An 18,945-nucleotide genomic window follows, 5' to 3' on the forward strand; every position below is an offset into this window, starting at 1 on the left:
CAACTTGGACGACCTGGACGATCAGGAGGAAGCACAGAAGAACATTATAGATGCATTTAGTGATTGTATTTTCACATTTTTTTCGATTTAAAGGAAGCTAATTATGATAGTTACTCAACATCTTCCTGTAGACTTATTACGTTCACTACAGTTGATACGACAACTTGATGATGAGAGCTCAAGTAATAGGACTGAGGAAGGAATTAAGAGTTTAATATAAATAGTTTGTATAAATCAACTGGACGAACTTGCTTTAACAGTATCAACTGCTGAACCAGAAAAATATGTTCAGATGGCTCGATTATTGAAAATATCTACACAAAACCGTTCCATAGCATTAACAGAAACATGCAGACTTCATAAAACAGTAAATTTATATGTTATAATCAACTAGGTTGATTGTTTAAGGTCGAACGACACCTTGATGCCATTGAACAAACATTACAAAGCCTACAAGAAGCATTAGTAGAAAATCAACAAGTAAAAGAACTGGAAATCATAAATAAAGAAAAATTGAAAACTAAAAAAAAACATCGTAATATTTCAAAAGAGCCAAGATATTGTTTTTGTAATCAAATTTCATATGGACGAATGATTGCATGTGATAATGATAAAGTATCTTTTATTATTTTGCAATATTTTTGCTAATTTTGAAAAGTGTAAAAGAGAATGGTTTCATTGGGATTGCGTGTCTATCACTTCGGTACCTAAAGGCAAATGGACATGTTCAGATGAGTGAGTAATTTCGTGGAATCGATCATGCTTCTAAATAAAATAGATGTGCATCTTCTATTGGTCTCAAAAAAAAGAAAAAATCCTAGCCAAAACCCATTATCTTTATAACGTTTATGAATTATATACATGGATATCAATTTATTAAAAAAATCGATTATTTTAACTGTTCACTTTTTTTTTTTGCAGATTTAAGTTTTAAATGAGTTTTTTGAACACTTTCATCTAATTCATTCAACATATCATTTTGCATATCCAATTCATCCGCAATTGCTGTAACTATCTCTTTTTGTTTTCGCAAAATTGGTAAAAAAGCCCCAAGCTGTTCATCTTGTTTATTAAGGATATCTTTCTGCAAATGAATCAATCCCACACTGCTTAATTCTCGAGTCCGTTCCGTCTCTGGTATCCTATCCAAATTACATCGTGTAAACGATGTTTCACAATCCTTCCATGTTTGAATAGAAGAAGGAATATCGTGCTTAATCTGATTATTATTGTAAACAATATGCTCCAAAAATGCGTATTCTCGCTTCATATTCTCCAATAAATCCTTTCTACGCCATAATTCTCTCTCTCCAATACTTGTATGAATATTCCGATTATCTAACCCTTGACTTAATTGTTCTAAAGAAGAATGAATCGTACAAAAGCCCTTTATTGAAGAAACCCGTGTAACCTGCGACGCAATTGCACCTTCTAAGTATCCTCGTCTTGACACATGACGTTTAGCTTCTTGAAGAAGAGATTTTGTCTCATGAAATAGACGCATCCATGATTGATCTGACAATTGAATCGCCGAATTATCTGCTGAAATCATAGGTCGTCCAATCGCATAAACGGGAAGCTTTAAAAATTGTCTCCAAGGAGGACTTAATCTCCAACATGTATCCTCACTACGATGAATTCCTATAACATATGCTTCAAGTCCACGCCTCCGTTCTTCAATTAATGAAGGTTTTGAAAAAATATTCAATAAATAATACTTTGGAGGCAATTCTACAGGAGGTGCACAGCCTGTAACTTCTAAGAGCTGTTTATGTAGAGTACAAAACTCAGAATATCTCTTTTTCAGGGTATAAGACTTCATTGTTAACTGCACATGTAATATATATATTACATGTGGTTTTATATCCAAAGTCTGTCAAAATAATGCGATTTTAGAAGGGGAAAAAAAGAAAATAAACATACCATACTTGAAGAAGGAATACTAATATCAATAAGAAGAGTTTCTGGGTGAAATCCCTCTCCCATATCAAAAAATTGTATAAACCGGTTATGACAGACGTTGAGACTGTATTGATAAAACGATAAGATAAAAAGGATGGAATAAAAAGGAAATAAAGAAAAATGCAAAAAAACATATGAAAACAAAGAATTAATGGAACAATATATATAATTAAGATGAAATAATGAGTATACATAAATCTATTAATGAGAAGGATGAACTCGGTAAAGTGTTTGTTGCGCCAAATCAGAAGACAATTGACGAGAAAAATCCTCACTTGATGGTTGAGAAATATGTTCTTCTGGTTTAGGTTCAATAACGACAACAGAATCAGGAAGTGGTTTGCGAGTAATCATTTCATTTAACATAATTTTAACTTTTACACCTAAAACACCTATGATATATATTAGAAAAAATCGAAGGTAAGAATGATATATGTAAATAATTATTTAGTATTTTTACCTTGTCGTAATAAGACATGGCGTGTTGCAGAGTCAATGAAGTCACGTGCAGGCTGACCTAAAAGAAGATAAAAATTATATAATAAATGAAGTAATTAACAATACCAGAATGAATCATAAATCCATCAGTAAATTTCATTGATTTGGCACGTGCAGCTCGAAGTTTTCCTGAAATAACTACCTCACATCCTTTTGCGCCCGATTCCATAATAAATCTTAAAACACCATAAGCAGCTCTTCGAACTGCTAATCCAGCTAACAACTTGTATTTCAAGCTTTCACATTGTGCAACAGCACAAAGTCCTCTATTTTGTACTTTTTCAGCATAAAGCTCAACTGTACCATCTGGAAATTTAAACCGCTTCTGGATAAGTGATGTTAGTTCACGAATCCGCCTTCCCTTTTCCCCAAGAACTTCTTGTGTATGTGTAGCACGAATAATAATCTCTGTTCGACTAGGAGTTACACGGACTTCCGTACCAGAATAACCTTCCGCTGAAAGCTCACGGGTAAAAAGCTCATTCAGCTCAGCAAAAAATACACCATCTGCAACAAACTAATCAATATTAATATTATTCCTATTTATATTTTCTATTTCTTGAATTTGAAGCCTAATATTTAGAAAGAAAAAATTAATATCAGAATTCTTCTTATGCCCATTGGAAAGACTCAATGCAAAAATCTACTCCTAAACAAGAGGTGCCAGATAAGAATAAGAGTCATCATTTCTCATTCTTTAATCCATCAATCATAGTTTATCATTTTGGCTTCAAAATCAAATATAAACTTATCAAACAAACTTGCCTTTCTCTTCTTACTTATTAAACTATTTGACATACTGTAATATTAAAAATAGTTCTTTATACACTAATTTTTATCACTTTAAAACCCTTAAAGTAATATTCAAAATATTCGGGCTACTCTTAAAAATGTTTACTCAAGTGACTTTTTTTAAGAACCCTAGTCATCTTAGATTAGGGCTGTTATCTGTAAATGAGATAAAAGTAGTTTTATATCTATTCATCAACTTCTATATGTCTTTTTAATGTAAATGCCGGTGAGTATTGTAAAAAGCATGTTCTTTTTGTGGAAAATAAAATAAGAAATTTCATTTTTTTTCTAAAAAAAATTATAAAAAAAATAATTATAAAAAGAATATGATATTTTAATAAAAATATATACCTTTATTTATTATCAAGTGAGAAAGAACCGACTAAAATGTATAAAATTATGATTTAGCACATAAAATCATAAAAAAAAAAGAAACAGTAATAGAAAACCAAAAAGTAAGAATAGAAACCCAAATTGCATGAAACGTAATGTTTTGAATTAATAAATAAAGATATGAAGATGTTACCCATGCCATTGTGAGTATCATATAAAGATAAGCCTTGAATGGACCTAGAGATAAAATAATTTTTTGAATACAAAAACCCAAAGGAAAAAAAGTAACCATTAATATTGGTAATGGAATAGGTGCAATGAAATGTTTCGTTTCGAAATAAGTTGAAGATAAGGGTATCAAAGATAATTTCGAAACCACATAAACAATAATACTACAAATTGATGAAATTAATGCTGACAAAAGGATACTAAGAACTCCATCTTGCTTAGGCCGTATTGAAGACTTTAATATCCCTTTATCTCTAAATAGTGCATATCGTTCATTAGATATAAGATAAAAAGGACCAAATAAAGAATATATGTCAAAAAGAAGAAGAAACGGCATTATCCATAGAGGAAAAGGAAATATCAGAAAGGAGATATATAACCATGGAACTCTAGATATAAAAATAAGTAAAAAAATATCTAATATATCTTAATTAACGCTTATATATAAAACATAGAATATACTTACCATATACATAATTAATCATGAAATAAAGCATAAGTTCAACAAATTTAACTGCTAATAGGTATGATAATGGAACATTGGAAAAAGATTTTAACATAGGATTCAAACTTTCTGCAGAAAATGGTAGAAAAATAATATACGAAATAGTTGAAAATATGAAAAAAACGAACAAAATAAAAGCCAATTTAAGATAAATATTCATATTTTTATCGTTTAGTATAATAATAATCAATAATTCAGAACTCCTGATGCTCTTTTCTCAATTTTTCAACTCTTTAGTTAAATCTAATTGAATCGAAATCAATAAATAGCTAAAAAATGATATAAATAGTTATTACTATGAATAAAAGAATATCTTAAAAAAGGAATATAGAATTAAATATAAAAAAATATTTTCCAATTTTTTTTATTTAAAATATCTTTATAAATAATTTAATATCTGAAAAACTATACCTTATATTATCATTATATATTATATAGCAATTATAGAAGTTAATATAAAAACCAACAACTATTTATCAATAGGTGGCAACGATAATATAAATTCATCTAAATCATATAATTCTTCATATTGTGCTGGATCCCAAAGATCATTTAAATTTTCAATAATATTTTTCTGGTTTTTTTGCAATAAGTTTCCTTCACTATCCAATATGCTCTGTTTATTAGCAGATTGAGAATCAGAAGCTTGCTCTTCTTGAGTTGTAATAAAAAGATCAAGTATTTGATCAGTATTCATAGTAGACAAACCGAAATTTTGCTGATTAATCACAGAAGATGCTATATTTAATTTAAATCTTTGTAAACTAATGGAATCAGAATAAATACAATTATTGAATAAAATAAGTACCTCATAATTTTTTCTTCTAGAGTCTCTTTAGTTATTAAACGATATACATTAACAACATTTTTTTGTCCTATTCTATGAGCCCTATCCATTGCTTGAAGATCCTTCATAGGGTTCCAATCATGTTCTACAAATATTACAGTGTCTGCGCCAGTTAAGTTGAGTCCTAAACCTCCAACATTAGTGGTAAGTAACATAACGTCTATTGAAGAGTCCGAATTAAACTTTTGAACAATTTCGTATCTTTGTTTCAAGTCTATATCTCCATCAAGTCTCACATATGATACATTAGGAAGTAATTTTTTAAACACCTGATCTTCAATCATATTCAACATGTCTTTAAATTGACAAAAAATAAGAGCACGATGTTGATTAACTTGTATACCTAAAGTATCATCATTCATACATATTCCGCAATCTAAAAGCAAATCCCTAAGCGCAATTAATTTTGGTGAATGTTCAATATCATAAATAGTTGAATTTTGTTGTCGCAATTGTAAATTAATTTTTTCATATTGTGGATGTTTACTATTTAAAACCAATGCAGGAGAATTACACAATTTTCTCATATATTGAAGGGCCTGGAATATATGAGACTTTTTCCCTATTTTTTCTCCTTTCAAATGTTTTATAACTTCTGAAACTTGAGTTCTAGCAAAATCTTCATAAAGCTGTCTTTGAATAGGACTTAAATCACAATGATAGTCTTGTATAATTTTAGGAGGCAAATCATCAAGAACATCTTCTTTTAGCCGTCTTAAAAGAAATGGAAGAACTTGTTTATGTAAAGACTCAAGAGCAAGAGCACCTACAATAGTTAAAACTAAAAATACTACATATTGATACATACCTGCTTCTTGTTCGCGAGAAGAAACTTTGCTATCACGGCTAACAGCTATAGGTTTTGCAAATTTTTCATGAAAGCTCTTCTGTGTTCCTAAAAATCCTGGCATAAGAAAGTCAAATAAAGACCAAAGCTCTAAAACGTTATTTTGTATAGGAGTTCCTGATAAAATTAATCTATAATTTGCTTTAATAAGTTTAATCGCTTTAGTAAGCTTTGCTTTTGCATTCTTTATAATATGCCCTTCATCTAAAACACAATAATTCCAATTTCTCTTAGAGAATTCCTCACTATCATTGCGACAAATATCATACGAAGTAACAACAACATCATATTTTTCAAAAGAATTCCTAAGTTTCATACGCTCAGAAAGATTTCCAACATAAATAAGAATTCTCATAAATGGCGCATAAGTTGAAAATTCATGCTGCCAATGCCTTAATAAAGTAGAAGGACAGATTATTAGAGAAGGAATAAGTCGAATATCAATATTTTTTGAAACATACTCCTCATTTTTAAAAAAATGATCACTAGATATAATACAAATTGATTGCAATGTTTTTCCAAGACCCATATCTAACAAATTTTAAAAATAATAAAAATAGGTAAAAAATTACCATCACAAAGAATGCCATGTAACTGATATCTATTTAAAAAAGCTAACCAATTAACACCTTCCTGCTGATATTTTCTCAATGTGGCCTTAATACATGAAGGAACAGAAAAAGGCTCTAATTTGCTGCCATCTAAAATTTGTGATATAAACTTTCGTTCAGAATCTCGATTTTTTAAAAGTTCGTCAGAAATTCCAGGAGGATTTGGTATGCCAGACTATTAAAGTTATAAATTAGTTAATATTATAAACTTATAACCTCTAATGGAACAAGCTTAACTAAAGCAGCAAAAGTAGATGTTGCAAATACCCTAATGTCATTATCTGAATCATTCATACGAGCTAATATTGGAATTATAAAAAATATAACATATGGCAAGATATTCGCATCCATTATCTGAACGAGATCTAATAATATCATATATATTAGCTTTAACAATCATTTAATAGAAAACAAACGATAAATTAATTCAACTGCCCCTTGTCTTTTTATTACATTATCCGCATCTTTTAAAAGAGGTAAAGCATGCAAAATAACTTCATTCATTCCCTCGACAGTAATTACATTACAAATAACAGCAAGGCACCTTGCTGCAGCATAACGAATAACAGAAAATTCAGATTGAAGAGCTCTCAATATAATATTAAAATGCTCAATAACCTAAAAATATTTATATTATTTTCCAAATAAAAATAAATTTACCACAGGATACAAAGATTTATTAAAATATGAAACCAAAATTCTCAAAATTGATAATCCATCTATAATATTTTGCCCAAGGATAGAACTTCTCTCAGTAATATCCTTAGGAAAATCAAAACCTTCTATAAACTATAAAAATAAATTCATATAACTAATTATCATTTACCTTTGAATGCAAATTCTATAGACTTGAACATACATGCATATAATTTTGGTATTTTTTCAAATAAATTTTCACCAAAAGTTTTAACTATGTTGATTAAAACCAACTTTGCACCATTTTTTTTAATATGAACTTCCGAATTTTTTTCATAAAGTATTTCCTTTAAGCATTGATTATCTTCCTCTTTTTTCAAGGATAAAATGCATTTCTGAAGTGCTCTATTACAATAAAATTCAGGTATCTCAGATGTATCAAGACAAAGAAATGTACATAAATTACTAATTAATTTATCTATAACATTAGGATGTGACAATATACATAAATCAACCAAACGTGTCAACGATTCAGCAGAATGTGTCTGTAATACCAGGCTCTCTTCATTCTATTAAAATAGTTAGTATAATATTGTAATTTATAAAAGAAAAAATAGTACAACCTTTATACTATCCATAATTGCTCTAATAACAGGATTTAATTTTTTAGGTAATTCTTTAGTTGATACAAGCGTACATGCTATTGCTGCCATAATTTGGACGTCACTTAAAAACTTTGCATTTTTAACAACTTTAATAGCATCTTTAGCAGACTTTTGAACTTCCATAAGAACTTTAGACGCCTTTGTTCTATACGAAGGTAAAATCATATCTTGTAATCTATTAAAATCATCTTCAATTAATTTCTCAGCATCCTTTAAACTAAATGCATCCAGACTTGCATTAACCTCCCCTTGAATTTCTGTAGAAATATACGGAATATCTGATGGATCCAAATTACCATCTCCAATAAAAGTATTACATAAAACACAACATTGACTACGAACAATCCTCATATATGGTACGAGATTTGCAAACATGCTTGGAAGAGGATCATTAAGAATATTTATAAACTTTTCATGAATTAATGCCAAAAATTCTGTTTTGTCTCCAATATTTTCACAAAAACTTTGGAATACTATAGCTGTCAGAAACCTAGGAGTTGAAAAAGGAGATAGAAAATAATTTAATAAATAATTTATAATCTCATTTATCTTCTAAAAAGATGTTAGTCTAAAGGATAAAAATATCTTAAGAAACTACATCTTTTGGAAACCGAGAAATCAAAAATCCTAAAGCCTTAGCAGATATTAATCTTGATTGAATAATAACTTCAGTTCCAAGGAGATCAATATCTCCTTGTATCATAGGCTTATCTATATTATAAAAAATAATACTCTCATGGTTTTTATCCTGTTTTTTTCTTAAATTCACATTAGATTTTATAAAATTTTCATTAGAAAAATTAACAGATGAATCAGAATCCCCAAAAGGCAACAAAAACGGAACATCCATAGCATATGGATGACGTGGTACTCCTATTGGTGTCATTAAAAGTTCAGTAGTTGGCAACAAATGAGATGAATATTGTACATAAAATCGAAGACTATCAGAATCAGATTTTATTAACGAAACAATTGTATTCCATAATTCTAAAGTCAAATTTAAAACCTCGATATTTTGTTCAACAAGCATATTTTGAAAAATAAGTCTTAACGCTTTTCCGTCTATCCAACTTTCAAATTTATCATTTTCAAGATTACAAAGTGTCAGAAGGGCTTTAATAACTGCTTTTCGAACATTTGTAATTGTATGCCGTAAAAATGGAAACAATTTAGGAACAAGAAAATAGAATGATTGACTATAAATAAATAAATAACAATAATATGAGAAATAATAAAATACCTTTGATTCAATATAGCATTTCTTTTCATAATATCAATGACTTTGGGAAATGAACATAATTTAGAAAGCAAATCCATAATATTCGCAACACTTATACTTAAATCGTCCCGAAGATCAGAAAAACATATCCAAAGAGTCTTAATTAAATCACTCACTGCCTCAAGTTTATTTTCAACAAATTCCAGAGCAATTGGAGAAAGAATAGAAGCAGAAACAGATCTAACATCATCATCATAGTTTTTTAAACCATATAGAACAGCCTGGACAACACCATCAAACATTTCATTAGACTCAAAAACAACATCTTTACGCACTGCCACAAGATATTTCAGACCAAGCATTCCACCATGTGCAACCTCCCAAATTGGATTTTCAATACCTATGTCTTGTTGAAATACTAGACGATAAAGTATTTTATATACTGCTTTTACAGATTCTGAGTCTACATGTATAAGTAAAGCAGCAAGTATTTGAGAAACAGATTCTCTAATAGGTGCAACTACTTGATCAGATATATAATCACCAAAATAATCTAAAGCAAAAATGCAGGTCAATTTACAAGCGATGTCGTCAAGCCAAATCTTATTTTTCTTATTATTTTCAGTTCTTGATAATCCTACAACACGACCAGCACCTTTTCCATGAATTTTAATAATCTCTAACAGACCCATTGCTGCACCATGACGTATTTCCCATTGAGGATGAAATAAATCTATTTTTAGTAGTTCAGCAATTTTTTTAAACGGCCATTCCAAACTTTCAGTTAAATTTTTTATTATAGATGACGACTCGTTCTCAATAACAGTACAGGATCCCTCTACTTGTGACTTTAATAAATTAGATTCAGATGAATTCTCTTGTTTTATAATTGTTGGTAACTCAGGAGGAACAATATCTTCTGACTTCTCAGTTTTAACATTAGTTGGAACACTAGTTATACAGATTCTATATATTATTAATTTAAATTTATTAAAGATCAAAAACCAACTTATTGGTTCTAGTATTCTTTGCATTATTTTTGGCTTTTCTTTTCATAACATTTCTTTGTCTAGCACTAAGAGTAGTATTGTTTGTTATAGATGAAATAAATTCCTGTTCTGAAGATTTAAATGAATCATTAATCGATTGAGTAAGATCAGATGTTGTAAACAAATTATCTATATATCATAAGCATATAAATATATAAAAGACTGATATATAGATATAACCATCGACATATTCTCCCCCAAATCCAAGCCTTGAAATAAGATTTTTCTTTTGAAATGATAAATTTTCCTCTGAAAAAAAATCAGAAGAATCAAAATCATATTCCTACTAATATAAACACGAAAAAAATATAAATTAAACAATGTATACTTTGCCATCACTTCCAAGTAACTTTCTTCCATTTTTAATAACAAGAGATATATCAAATGTCTCAAAAGAAAAAACTGTGTTTAATGTATCATCAAACATCCCCCTGCATTTCTCTTCTTTCAAAAGCAATTTAAACGTATTTTCATGTTTAAAATCCTCTTTATTTGGATCCCACAAAGGAACCTGTCTTATAACTGCATTTATTGCCAAAGCTGCAGCTGTTCGAGTATCCCATGACTTAGATCTTATATAAGGGATAAGTTTCTCGAAAATATTATATAATTCATATGGATGATCTTTTTGTATACTACCAAGTTGCTGTGCTGCCGTCTGCCGTATCACTTGAGTCGATCCTGTATCTAATAACAAAATAAGCCGATCCAAATGACTTCCTCCTGATCTATCATTAATTTAAGCATCATGTAATATATTTTGATAAATAATTCATTACTTAATCCCCATAATTAGTCTTTTTTAAAAATTTAAAAACTATTATATATCTTCTTCTTATTGAAAAAAATCAAAATTTTATTTCTATTATTAATAACTCATTCAATGTTATCAGGAAACATTTTTAAAACAAATAATACTTCTATTTCTCTTTTTCATATATTCTTAAAATGCTGATTATATAATCTTTTAAACCGTTCAAATGCTTTAACCAATATAAAATGATAAAATTTATATACAAATATTAAATAAAAAAATATTAAGAAATATCAAATAAAGAATCACTACTTATTTAATGTTGATTATTTTATATTATAAAATAATCAACATTTCTAAATTGAATCTAAAAAAATGATATTAAGTTAAAAAAATAAAATCTATATCAAAAATAACATAATCATTCCTACTAATTCTAAAATATTTGACTTGCTTAATAAAAAATATGAAAACAATATTTTATTTTTTTAAAGATAAATTTTATTAAATTTATACTATAATTATAAATACTTTATATAAATTAAAATTTTAATCCAATTACAACATACATCTATTCCTAGTAAAAAACATTTCAAGGCCTTTTCTTTTTATTTTTCTTTATTCTATCAAAAATCATTTTAATACAATACATTTCACTTTAAAATATTTTTTACAATAAATCATATTTTTAAATGAACAAAAATAATAAAAAAAATCTATTTTTCATAACGAACAGTTATAATTCAGTTATTTTCAGACTATCTATATCTCCAATATATTCCTCGTATATCCATCAAATATTCTTATCCTTCGATTTATAGCATAACGATTTTTACATAAATTAGAGAGTTATTTTATTTCTTATATTATAAAAACAAATTTTATACGTTTTCTTCAAGTACAAATAGTTTTTAAAGTAAATAAATAGATTTTTATAAGTTCGAAGACTTTTAAGGTTCGAATCATTTATAAAACGTATCGAAATCTATCAAATCTCAACAATTATTTGATAAAAAAACAAATTATTAGAAAAAATAAGAGGAGAAAAGTGTATTTAGAGATGACATGGGACATAATGCACTTGACTTTTGCTTTAAAACATGGTCAAAAACTCCCATGAACAAACTAGTAAAATCTATAAACCTTGAAATGATATCAGATGATGAAGGGATGTTTCATGTTCCAAGTAAATTATTACAAAAACCAAATAAAAGTCATATGCCTAAGAATAGACGTACTATTTCAGCAGCAGAACGTCTTCCATCGGAACTTATTTTAGCAATTTTTAAATATATTTCATCAGGAAGTGATATGCAATCATGTCTTCTTGTATGCTGGTCTTGGTGTTATTGTAGCGTTGAAAGCCTTTGGTATCGCCCTTTTTTATATCAGTCATCGAATCTTATAAAGTTTTGCAATACGTTATGTCGAAAAAATCTATCATTTAATTATGCACAACTTATCCGCCGACTTAATTTAAGTTATGTTTGTGATTATGTTTCGGATCAATATCTCTCAAAACTTGATAAATGTACACGTCTTGAAAGGTTGACCCTTATTGGTTGCAAAAGAATTACAGATAAAGGCATTTACGATATTTTGTCTAGAAACCCAAATCTTCTTGCATTAGATTTCACTGGATTAGAACTAATAACAAATAGAACGTTATTTTGTATTGCGAAACACTTAAAGAATTTGCAAGGTCTTAATCTTACGAACTGCAAAAATATCACGGATGAATCTATCATGGCAATTGCACATTCATGTTCTAATTTGCGCAGAATTAAACTAAATGGATGCCATTTAATAACAGACCTTTCGGTTTTATCATTAACATCAAAATGTCCTTCATTACTTGAAATAGATCTTGATAATTGTTTTGAAATTACAAACCAATCAGCTAATGCAGCGTTTACTAAGCTAAATTATTTAAGAGAATTAAGACTTGCACAATGTACATCAATAACCAATGAACTCTTTTTGAATATGGAAAATGAAAGATATGAACATTTGCGTATATTGGATTTAACATCGTGCACAAGGATCACAGATGATTGCATTTACCACATCTCTTTGACAATTCCGAAACTTAGGAATTTAATTCTTGCAAAATGTTCTAATATCACAGATAGAGGTGTGATGTATATTGCTAGATTAGGGAAAAACATACATTTTCTTCACTTAGGCCATTGTAGTGCTATAACAGATCGTAGCATTATTTATCTTAGTCGATATTGTTCTCGATTACGTTATCTTGATTTAGCATGTTGCACTCAACTTACTGACCTTTCAATTTGTGAATTAGCATCTTTACCTAAATTAAAAAGGATAGGACTTGTAAAGTGCGCGAATATAACAGATTTATCTATTTTTGCTTTAGCAAATCATAAAATGGCGGAAAATGCATTAGAACGCATTCATCTTTCTTACTGCGTCAATCTTACATTACATGTTTGCTCTATACTCATAAGTTTTCATTATTTAACTATTTTTTATTAGGCTATTCTCGAATTATTAAATACATGCAAAAGACTTACACATTTAAGTTTAACAGGCGTTTCACAATTTTTGCAACCAGAATTTACACAATTTTGCCGGCCTTCACCTAAAGGTAAAATATTCTATTAATATTCATTAAATTATTACTAAAAAGAAACAAGATTTCAACCCTCACCAACAAGCTGTATTGTAAGTTTTGTCAATTATTTATATTTTATATATTAAAACAAATAAGTTGTGTTTTTAGTGGATCTGGTGTAATTAAACTACGAAATCATTTAAACAATTTGATAAAAGAGGCTAAAATCAGAACCCAATTTCAGCATCTAGCACTAGAAGAAACTTTTGAGGAAAATGAAAATAATTATAATGTTCCTATTGAAACACAGGAAGTTTTTGAGTCATTTGCATAATTAGTATCATTTAATACCATTTATAACTATATTCAAACGCAATAAACATAAAATATGTCTTACTCATTAAGGAAAATATTTTTAAAAGGAGTCTATTTTCTAAATAAATACATTCATTTTTTTTTACTGAGATATTGCAATTTTAAGAACAAAAAGCAAATATACAAAATACCACAATTAATATTCATTATCATACTTTTAATTATGAAATTTTTTTTAGATCAGAATCTCGAATTTTAAAGAGAATAATTTATTCATAAATAAATTTTAAAGCTATAAGAATTAAAATCATTTTGAATATCCATTTTAAGACAATGTTTATTGTCTATTCTTGTAATTTTTTTAATGTTGATTCTTGCTGTCTATTTAATTTTTTTCAAAGAATTTGACAAATGCCTTTTTTGTATTTACAAAAGAACTTGAAAAGTAAATATAGCATTTTATTAAACATAATATATATTTTTTATTAAATTATAAAAAATTAATTCAAAATTCTATACCATTAAACGCAAATTTCAATATTATATAACAAAATGTATTTTCAAATAAACATAAACTATTAAATAAAAGAATTATATAATCAATAAATAATTTACTAGATATTATTCAAAAAAACATATTTTAATATTTTCAAAATATATCAATGTTTATATATTTTGAAAATACAATTAAAATATATTTGGTTTAAAGTAAAATTATACATGAAACATAATATTATATAATAAATTTTATGTATAATAATAAAATATCTTTCGAAAAATAAAACTTGATTAGAAGAGAGAATTTTACGGAATTATACAAAAATACTTTATATAAATGTATTTTTAGATAGTCATTTTTTTTCTCAAATATCTTTTAAAAATAAAAGATTTTGCTTAAAAAACTATTTCTAAAATCATGAATAAATAAAACAACAAAATAACAAAATACATGAAACATATTCAAAATTATGAAGGCTTTAAGATAATGTTAAAGTCTATCTATATAATAAAGTTAAGCTATAATACTGTCATGGATTTTATTGCATTATTTTTCAACAGTCTATAAACTAAACATAAAAAACAAGTTCATAAAAAATATTTATATAAAATAAATATTCTATAAATAAAATTGGACTAATAAAAAATTTTTATATAAAGTATTTCTAAAATTATAGATTAAAACAATTTCATACCAAACAATTCAAAAAATCTAGTAATAAACCTTTTCTCAAAGAAATTTTATTATTACTTAATGTAGTTATAATCCAACTTTTTTACCTAAAAAAATTTTCTAAGGATACTATTATTTTACCAAAATTTCAAATTATTACTACATCGATTTAACATCATCTTAAATCTAACTACAATTTATAATACAACATAGAAAAGTAACTATATATTTAATTACTTAAATATTCCAAACAATAAAATTTTGTTATTAAAAATCTTTACATAGAAAACTTTATTCCATTATTTTTATATAAAAAATATACAAGTCAGACATATAATGTATAGAACAGAAAAATAAATTTTCCCATAGAATTCAAAAAATATAATTGAAAAATAGTAATTATTTAAAATTTTATCAAACTATTTATCAATATATTAATCTTCAAGAAAAATATTAGTCAATAGCAAAAGCAAGTTAAACAAAATCCATTAAATCTACTTTTAGCCTAATGGGACAATGGCAACCCCTTTTATTTAAAAAAATACATCAAAAACTCAAATATTTTTCATAATAACCATCATACAATATAATCAAACAATTATAAATACATTTTTATCAAAAAAATCTCTATCAATCATCTTTTATATTCTCTAAAATTCCTTTTTCAATCTTTAATCTTTTTATAAATAAAATTCAATTTATTTAAATGCCTTTTTCCCTTAATTTTACACTTCTTTTCAATTCAATCTTTCATGTACAATCAATCAAAACTCATTTTTTTATGAAATCAATCATAAAAAAACATAAATATCCCTTCTAATATATACATGTCTTTATCTCATATTCTTCTTTAAAATACATTTCATAAATATCAATTCTATACATTTAATTAAACCCCTCCTATTACCCCTGAATCATTCATCTTTATATCCACTTCATTTGTACTTAATTGTCCATCTAACCATTGATAATAAATTTCATCATTCATTCTTCTCGCTAAATCTTCTCTAGAGATATCTATTCTAAATTGTTCATCATTTAAAAGAGTTAAATGATACAAACATATTGGATATCTTAAATTATTAATATAAAATTCAAAATCAACATAAACCTTACGTTAAAAATTGAGCATATTCTGGACGTCTCCAATACTCCAGATATTTGAGATAATTAAGAAATACAGGGCAGGAAAGATATTTACTTTGTGCAAGAACTAATAAAGCATTAAAAGCTTTTTTTTAAAAGAAAAAACAAACAATTTAAATACCAAGGACTTGCAAGACACTGAATAAATTCAAGTTCTTGTTCAAAACGTCGCAATTCAAAAACATCATCCAATATATCATCATTATTATTCATTTTTAGAGCTATATGCGTGATGTATGCGTCTTATATGCTCTTTCTATAAGTTATATGCCAGAGAAAAAGCCGTTGAAAGAAACCGGACCTTGATTTTCTTCAGAAGCGTTGGTTTTTATTTTTTCAAGAAGATCAATCTTTATTAAAAATTCGACAAATTAATTGATTCAACTCAAGAAATGAAAAATAACAGTTTTTTTAAAAAATATTGAAAAAAGTCAAGAAAAAAGCATGTTTAGATTATTTAATTTAAAATCTCGTCCAAAATTTCATATACAAATTACAATTCATCATTTAATTAATGTTCCTCTTGTTTCAGGACAAATGTTCATTAAATGGTATTTAAAAGATTCAATAAGCACTAAAACAAGAGGAAAATCACAAAAGGTTCCTATAAAGAACCATAAAGTTACATGGGATCATGATATTTCGTGTGTTATTTCTATGAAGATAGGAAAACATCAACGTTTATCAGAAAGTTGGATGATTTTTGAAGTTAATCAAGTAAAGGATAAAAAAACAAAAAAAAGAGAGAATTCTGAATAATTAGTAGGAATTGAGATGCGCAAGTCATCAATTAGTTCTAGGAAGAGTTGAAATTAATCTTGCAGAATACGTGGGATTATCGAAAGAAACAGGTTGTTATCTTTTACAAAATAGTAAAGTCAATTCATTACTTAAGGTAAAAAATATAAACGGGATTTTCACTATATTTATATTTATTTTTAGATCAGTATTTCCATAGAACAAATATGCGGAAATACAGATTATATTATGTATATGAAATTTGATCTTTTTTCTTAATTAATTTTTATAGTAACCCTCCTCAAAAAAAACAAATGTTTTATGGAATTGTGGACCTGATGTCAAAACATAGCATTCCAAATAAAGAAAAAAGTATATATAAAATATTCGGGAAAAAACGTAGATTTTTTTAATGATATTAGATCATTCGGATAATTTGAGCCCTAGAAAGCTAAAAGATTTAAGCCCCTATATACATGAAGAAGACATAGTGACAAATGAACCATATCTATTAGATGTATCTGATTCATTTGATATCATTGAGAATATATTTAACGAAAAAAATGAATGGTTAATGGAATTACAACATAAAAATGAAAAATCATATGATAGCGATGATAGCAAAAAGAATACAAAAATAATACAAGAAATAAAGAGGAATCAAAAAAAAGAAATAAAAATAGCACAAGAATGGGAAATCAAAGAATTAAAGTATGGAGTAAGTTGGTCTTTAAATAAAAGCTCAAACAAATCATATTAATCCACACAAAAAAGACCAATCATTATCAAAACAATCAAATGTCCCTTTTATTGGCGTATAGCATAGGAAATTTATAATCTAAACAAGTTTAACGATTATATTCATGACAAAAACACTGATCATTAAATTAATAAATTTTAATATACTAATCAGAATACTAACAAACTCTTAACAAATAATAGCTTATTTCGACATGTTTTCAGTGAAATCCAGAGGGAAACCATCTTTACAATATCGTTCTTCGCTTAATGGAGGTGAACTTAATCCAATATTATACCTACAATAATTAAATGTATTAAGAATTAAATTATCATTATTATATAAACATTGAGAAGCAGTCTCATATGGTTGAGAACCTATAGGGGATAGAAGCCGTATATCCGGAACAACTGTTTTTGATAAAGTAGTCTTTGGCAATTCAACAGGCGATATCTTATCTCGTTTTGGAATTAAAAGAAGTGTAGAAAATGCCGAATGAGGTTGGTTAATTTGCAATTTATAATAAGCGAGACGAAGTCTGAGCTTTAAAACATGCGCATACTATTTTTTTAATATATAATATATATTAAAAAACTCTTACCTTTTTAATCTGCTCTTTTGATAAAAAAAATGATTCAAGCAACCTACTATTAGCAGGTAATGTATTGGAATCAGAACCTTGAAGTGCATTATATTTCTAAACAATTTAGAAAATATCAAATCGCAATTCACCAAAATTTATAATACTTCATTTTTCGAAACACAATCAACACGGACATCAGCACAACCATCCTTCGAAAATGTATTAGATTCCAAATTCTTTATTTTTTCTTCATGACTAGTATGTATTGGAGATGTATCAATACCATGATAAGGAATCAACTTGGTATCTAAACATTGAATATCAACATCCCCTTCTTTAACTCGTTTCATCTGCTTTTCATAAGAAAACTCTTCCTGAGAGAATGTTTCTGCACTGCTATTAGACGTTCGCCTTCGCTTAAGAAAAGAAAATTGTAAAGCATTTGTTCGTGAAGCAGTCAATTCTACAAAAACACGACGTGGTGAAGCAGACTGAAACGTTTGCATATCATAAAAAATTGAAAAATTACTTGAGATTATAGAAAACAGATGTGTTCTAATTCATTAATGTTTTAATAAATCTTTCTAAGCTTCTTTGCATTCGATAACGCGTAAAAATAAAAATAATATAAGAGCCTAAACCAATAATTGTGGCACAAACAACGATAGAAAGACTATAAATAGTTAAACCATAACTATTTTCAAGAAAAAATACCTATTTTTTAACTTT

At 27.2% G+C, this 18,945-nt stretch overlaps 9 protein-coding genes across 9 annotated transcripts; 3 read left to right on the forward strand and 6 right to left on the reverse strand.

The window, feature by feature from the left end:
• Positions 1–68: 68 nt before the first annotated feature.
• Positions 69–2,007, reverse strand: PNEG_01243 (hypothetical protein). Its single transcript, XM_007874973.1, has 2 exons — positions 1,924–2,007; positions 69–1,873 (listed from the first exon to the last, which is right to left on the reverse strand). The coding sequence occupies exons 1-2, from the start codon at positions 1,984–1,986 to the stop codon at positions 890–892; spliced, it is 1,047 nt and encodes a 348-aa protein (XP_007873164.1). The 5' UTR covers positions 1,987–2,007; the 3' UTR covers positions 69–889.
• PNEG_01244 (hypothetical protein) lies at positions 104–821 on the forward strand (the record flags this gene model as incomplete). The annotated part of the gene is made up of 5 exons (XM_007874974.1): positions 104–182; positions 225–367; positions 409–615; positions 659–735; positions 779–821. 5 exons carry the CDS (start codon positions 104–106, stop codon positions 819–821), a joined length of 549 nt encoding a protein of 182 aa, XP_007873165.1.
• A 130-nt stretch (positions 2,008–2,137) lies between the features above and the next one.
• On the reverse strand, positions 2,138–3,328 carry PNEG_01245 (40S ribosomal protein S3). Its single transcript, XM_007874975.1, has 4 exons — positions 3,226–3,328; positions 2,527–2,977; positions 2,423–2,479; positions 2,138–2,354 (listed from the first exon to the last, which is right to left on the reverse strand). Exons 1-4 carry the CDS (start codon positions 3,256–3,258, stop codon positions 2,164–2,166), a joined length of 732 nt encoding a protein of 243 aa, XP_007873166.1. The 5' UTR covers positions 3,259–3,328; the 3' UTR covers positions 2,138–2,163.
• A 192-nt stretch (positions 3,329–3,520) lies between these two features.
• Positions 3,521–4,407, reverse strand: PNEG_01246 (hypothetical protein). The gene is made up of 3 exons (XM_007874976.1): positions 4,280–4,407; positions 3,604–4,230; positions 3,521–3,540 (listed from the first exon to the last, which is right to left on the reverse strand). Exons 1-2 carry the CDS (start codon positions 4,371–4,373, stop codon positions 3,650–3,652), a joined length of 675 nt encoding a protein of 224 aa, XP_007873167.1. The 5' UTR covers positions 4,374–4,407; the 3' UTR covers positions 3,521–3,540; positions 3,604–3,649.
• Positions 4,408–4,729: 322 nt separating this feature from the next.
• On the reverse strand, positions 4,730–11,006 carry PNEG_01247 (hypothetical protein). The gene is made up of 15 exons (XM_007874977.1): positions 10,972–11,006; positions 10,521–10,920; positions 10,373–10,475; positions 10,153–10,321; positions 9,165–10,109; positions 8,523–9,120; positions 7,883–8,476; positions 7,450–7,828; positions 7,284–7,405; positions 7,040–7,241; positions 6,840–6,988; positions 6,585–6,798; positions 5,974–6,543; positions 5,127–5,931; positions 4,730–5,082 (listed from the first exon to the last, which is right to left on the reverse strand). The coding sequence occupies exons 1-15, from the start codon at positions 10,980–10,982 to the stop codon at positions 4,788–4,790; spliced, it is 5,556 nt and encodes a 1,851-aa protein (XP_007873168.1). The 5' UTR covers positions 10,983–11,006; the 3' UTR covers positions 4,730–4,787.
• Positions 11,007–11,987: 981 nt separating this feature from the next.
• On the forward strand, positions 11,988–14,024 carry PNEG_01248 (hypothetical protein). Its single transcript, XM_007874978.1, has 4 exons — positions 11,988–13,397; positions 13,446–13,557; positions 13,607–13,634; positions 13,681–14,024. The coding sequence occupies exons 1-4, from the start codon at positions 12,012–12,014 to the stop codon at positions 13,856–13,858; spliced, it is 1,704 nt and encodes a 567-aa protein (XP_007873169.1). The 5' UTR covers positions 11,988–12,011; the 3' UTR covers positions 13,859–14,024.
• Positions 14,025–15,899: 1,875 nt separating this feature from the next.
• Positions 15,900–16,369, reverse strand: PNEG_01249 (hypothetical protein; the record flags this gene model as incomplete). The annotated part of the gene is made up of 3 exons (XM_007874979.1): positions 15,900–16,083; positions 16,127–16,223; positions 16,267–16,369. The coding sequence occupies 3 exons, from the start codon at positions 16,367–16,369 to the stop codon at positions 15,900–15,902; spliced, it is 384 nt and encodes a 127-aa protein (XP_007873170.1).
• Positions 16,370–16,600: 231 nt separating this feature from the next.
• Positions 16,601–17,654, forward strand: PNEG_01250 (hypothetical protein; the record flags this gene model as incomplete). Its single annotated transcript, XM_007874980.2, has 5 exons — positions 16,601–16,873; positions 16,923–17,051; positions 17,099–17,145; positions 17,187–17,266; positions 17,317–17,654. The coding sequence occupies 5 exons, from the start codon at positions 16,601–16,603 to the stop codon at positions 17,652–17,654; spliced, it is 867 nt and encodes a 288-aa protein (XP_007873171.1).
• A 183-nt stretch (positions 17,655–17,837) lies between these two features.
• Positions 17,838–18,722, reverse strand: PNEG_01251 (hypothetical protein; the record flags this gene model as incomplete). The annotated part of the gene is made up of 3 exons (XM_007874983.1): positions 17,838–18,194; positions 18,235–18,330; positions 18,381–18,722. 3 exons carry the CDS (start codon positions 18,720–18,722, stop codon positions 17,838–17,840), a joined length of 795 nt encoding a protein of 264 aa, XP_007873174.1.
• Between the last annotated feature and the right edge of the window lie 223 nt (positions 18,723–18,945).

Source organism: Pneumocystis murina, assembly GCF_000349005.2.
Source record: "Pneumocystis murina B123 chromosome Unknown supercont1.6, whole genome shotgun sequence".
NCBI classification, from domain to species: Eukaryota; Fungi; Ascomycota; class Pneumocystomycetes; order Pneumocystales; family Pneumocystaceae; genus Pneumocystis; species Pneumocystis murina.